This window comes from Oncorhynchus gorbuscha, unplaced genomic scaffold (assembly GCF_021184085.1).
Source record: "Oncorhynchus gorbuscha isolate QuinsamMale2020 ecotype Even-year unplaced genomic scaffold, OgorEven_v1.0 Un_scaffold_10503, whole genome shotgun sequence".
In the NCBI taxonomy this organism is placed as follows: domain Eukaryota; kingdom Metazoa; phylum Chordata; class Actinopteri; order Salmoniformes; family Salmonidae; genus Oncorhynchus; species Oncorhynchus gorbuscha.
In genome coordinates this window covers 8,089-11,027 of record NW_025753258.1, presented here as the reverse complement: position 1 = coordinate 11,027, position 2,939 = coordinate 8,089, and the positions used below count along the sequence as shown (strand labels likewise).

General features: G+C 40.1%; 1 protein-coding gene across 1 annotated transcript; it reads right to left on the bottom strand.

Moving 5' to 3' along the window:
• Positions 1 to 233: 233 nt before the first annotated feature.
• Positions 234 to 2,496, bottom strand: LOC124030316 (ribosome biogenesis protein BOP1 homolog). Its single transcript, XM_046341707.1, has 2 exons — positions 1,941 to 2,496; positions 234 to 832 (listed from the first exon to the last, which is right to left on the bottom strand). Exons 1-2 carry the CDS (start codon positions 2,302 to 2,304, stop codon positions 660 to 662), a joined length of 537 nt encoding a protein of 178 aa, XP_046197663.1. The 5' UTR covers positions 2,305 to 2,496; the 3' UTR covers positions 234 to 659.
• Positions 2,497 to 2,939: the final 443 nt, after the last annotated feature.

Here is a 2,939-nt window from a genome sequence, read left to right as displayed (position 1 = left end):
TACTAAGCCTACTACGAACTGTTGAAATCATGGAAACATAATGCCGATTATAATTCTAGATTTGGAATAGAATGTGCAGCACCATGAATATTGTTATTTGACGACCAATTAATAAACCAGGGAGGAATTACTGACAGAGTAGGAGCATGGTGGAGACATTCAAGAGAGGAAAATCAGGAAGGGAAATGACAGCAAGTAGTGGAGACGAAAGGGATAACAAGTTGGTGAAGCAACATATGTGCTGGAATAACAACAATATAGATAGAATGAGAACAAAATAGATGCTACTTTGAGAACATAAACTCTCACATCTTTCACAGCACAGAGCGAGGGAGTCCAGGGGATGACTGGAGGAACAATGGAGGAAGCATTGTGGGATTCTCTTGTTGTGAGTACAGTTGTCGAGACTGCATGGAGGAATGTGAAGAACAGTCACTAACTTTACCTACATGTACATATTACCTAAACTAACTGATGCACATCGACTCTGTACAGTTGTTGATACGGAGTGGACGATGGTGAAGAACAGTGGAGTGAAAAGGGCTAAAGTTGGTAATGAACAACAGTTTATGGTCGGAGTGGGAATTATCAGCAAGGATGTTTTTTTGGGGTGACCGGTTTGATGCATGTTGATAAAAACAAATGATAGACGGAAGGTCCTACAAGTTGGATAAACAACAGATGTGCTGGAATGACAACAATATAGGTGCTACTTTGAGAACACAAACTCTCACATCTTTCACAGCACAGAGCGAGGGAGTCCAGGGGATGACTGGAGGAACAATGGAGGAAGCATTGTGGGATTCTCTTGTTGTGAGTACAGTTGTCGAGACTGCATGGAGGAATGTGAAGAACAGTCACTTTGTGTTGACTGTTATTAAATCCAAATCAGAGAAAACCTCACTCTTACCATTTTACTTGCCCTACAGAGCTGGTTAGGCTGTTTTCATGTTATCCAGAGCGTTGGTGACTAACTGTGCTGCTGGCAACAAATTAATTTGAGCTTTTTTGCAGATGTTTACTGACACCGGACATATTCAACGGGTGTTGAGCGTTATTAAATTCATCAGTTATTCTGCTCTCTAATCAATTCAATAAACATTGGGTAGTTAGTTAGAATATAGTTACTATACTGGCAAGTTTGATGTATAAGTAGCCAACTAACGTTAGGTAGCTAGTTAACATACCGATACATACTGCTGTAAAGATATGCTATGCGTTTTGTAAGGATAGTGTAGCTAACATAACGTGTAACGTAACTTATTTGAAAAGTCATTACTTGATTACATTGCTCAACATTTGTCATAATTATTTAAAGCAGTTCGTGTATGTCATATTTTGGCGAATTTAGTACGACATCATTGAACTTTTGACATACTAACTACATCATACTATGACCAATTAGCAAACTATATACTTCATTAACATCACAAATAGTACAGTTAGTATGAGTATTCTAACACAGCTCAGGTCCATGGGCAGCCATTTTGTTTGTTTAAAAACTAAACCATTAAAAAAAAACTAGGTTGCCCCTTTAAAAAAGCCACACAACAATCAACCAATCTGCAGTTCAACCAATAACAAAGCTGTAATTACACCACTATCTTGGAAATAGGATGGATGGGGCTGGAGAAATGTAACTACTCTCAAATTCATAGACAGACCTATGGATAAAAGGACTGACCATCCATGTTGATGCTATACAGTGTTGGTTTACATTGTTTCTAAACATTGGAGTAAAAAAAGCTTATTTGGGTTCTGATGTGGTAAACAGTTGAACTAAGGTCATAAGGCATGTGTTATATTCTTCAAGAATCAATGGCTATAAATTAATAATTTACTCAAAATATGGATGTAGCAATTGCAAATGTCCCCTTTAACACCACACATCAGTTCAACAACTGCAGAGTTTGTGCTTCTGTTTTTAAGACAGTACTTACTAGTGTTAATCAGGGCCCCGTCATCGTTAGAACCATCGGACGCCTTAAGATGCGCTTGGGAAACCGGGCCCAGATATCCAGTTTCCTCTTCTTCATTTTCCGATGTGACAGTCACCTCCCCCTCCTCTTCGTTCACTGAAACGTCGTCGTCCCCCTCTTTATTAACTCTGAACGAGTCTCCCTCTTCTTTAGCTGAGACGTCTTTCTCTTCTTTCACGGTAACAGCCTCGACCTCTACTTGTTTTTGTATTGTAACAGCCTCCTCTTCCTCCACCTCTTTCACGAGAGCTTCTTTCTCCATCCAGCAGACCTCCTCTTCTTCAGCAGGAACGTGGTTAAGTTTGAGACTGGAGCTATGAGGCATGTACTGAAGTCGCTAAGCGGTATAATTCAAAGCAGTGTCCCTTTATCAGCAGCACGTGATCAATGACGTCTGAAGAATAATTTCGTCGAACACCTGATTGGTTTTGATTAATTTGGGCTCGTTCGACATTGCAGCCGACAGTGCAGGTGGCTGCTGACTCATTTACAAATCACCTTGCATTTTAAATAACTACTCGTTATTATTTATACATCAGTCAGCCAGTCACCGTTTACCCACAATGCAGCATGAACTTGATGCTCTCGATGAAGGCCAGTGGTTTAGTAGCAGACCTGAAGGCTACGCTGCTACGGTGTGGGACGTCATCTGTAAAAATGTGGCTGTTCTAAATTCTGTGTCGCTCAAAGCCTTAAGTAATGAACTTTTTGTATTTTTTAAAACAATTATCTGGAAAGAGCCAATGCTTCAGGAAGCTTTGTTTCCCCATCAGCATGTTTTCTGTGAATTCGACTACGGGAGTTTTGTAACTTTTTCCACCTTGGCTTACTGTTAGTTGGGATCTAATTGGTCTCCAGTAGTTGGTCTCTGCTGACCAAAACCGTGCTGGTTGGTTATGTTGTTTAGGCTAATAGCTAGTTGGCTAAATAGCAAACGTTAGCTGTCTGTCTAAGATAACT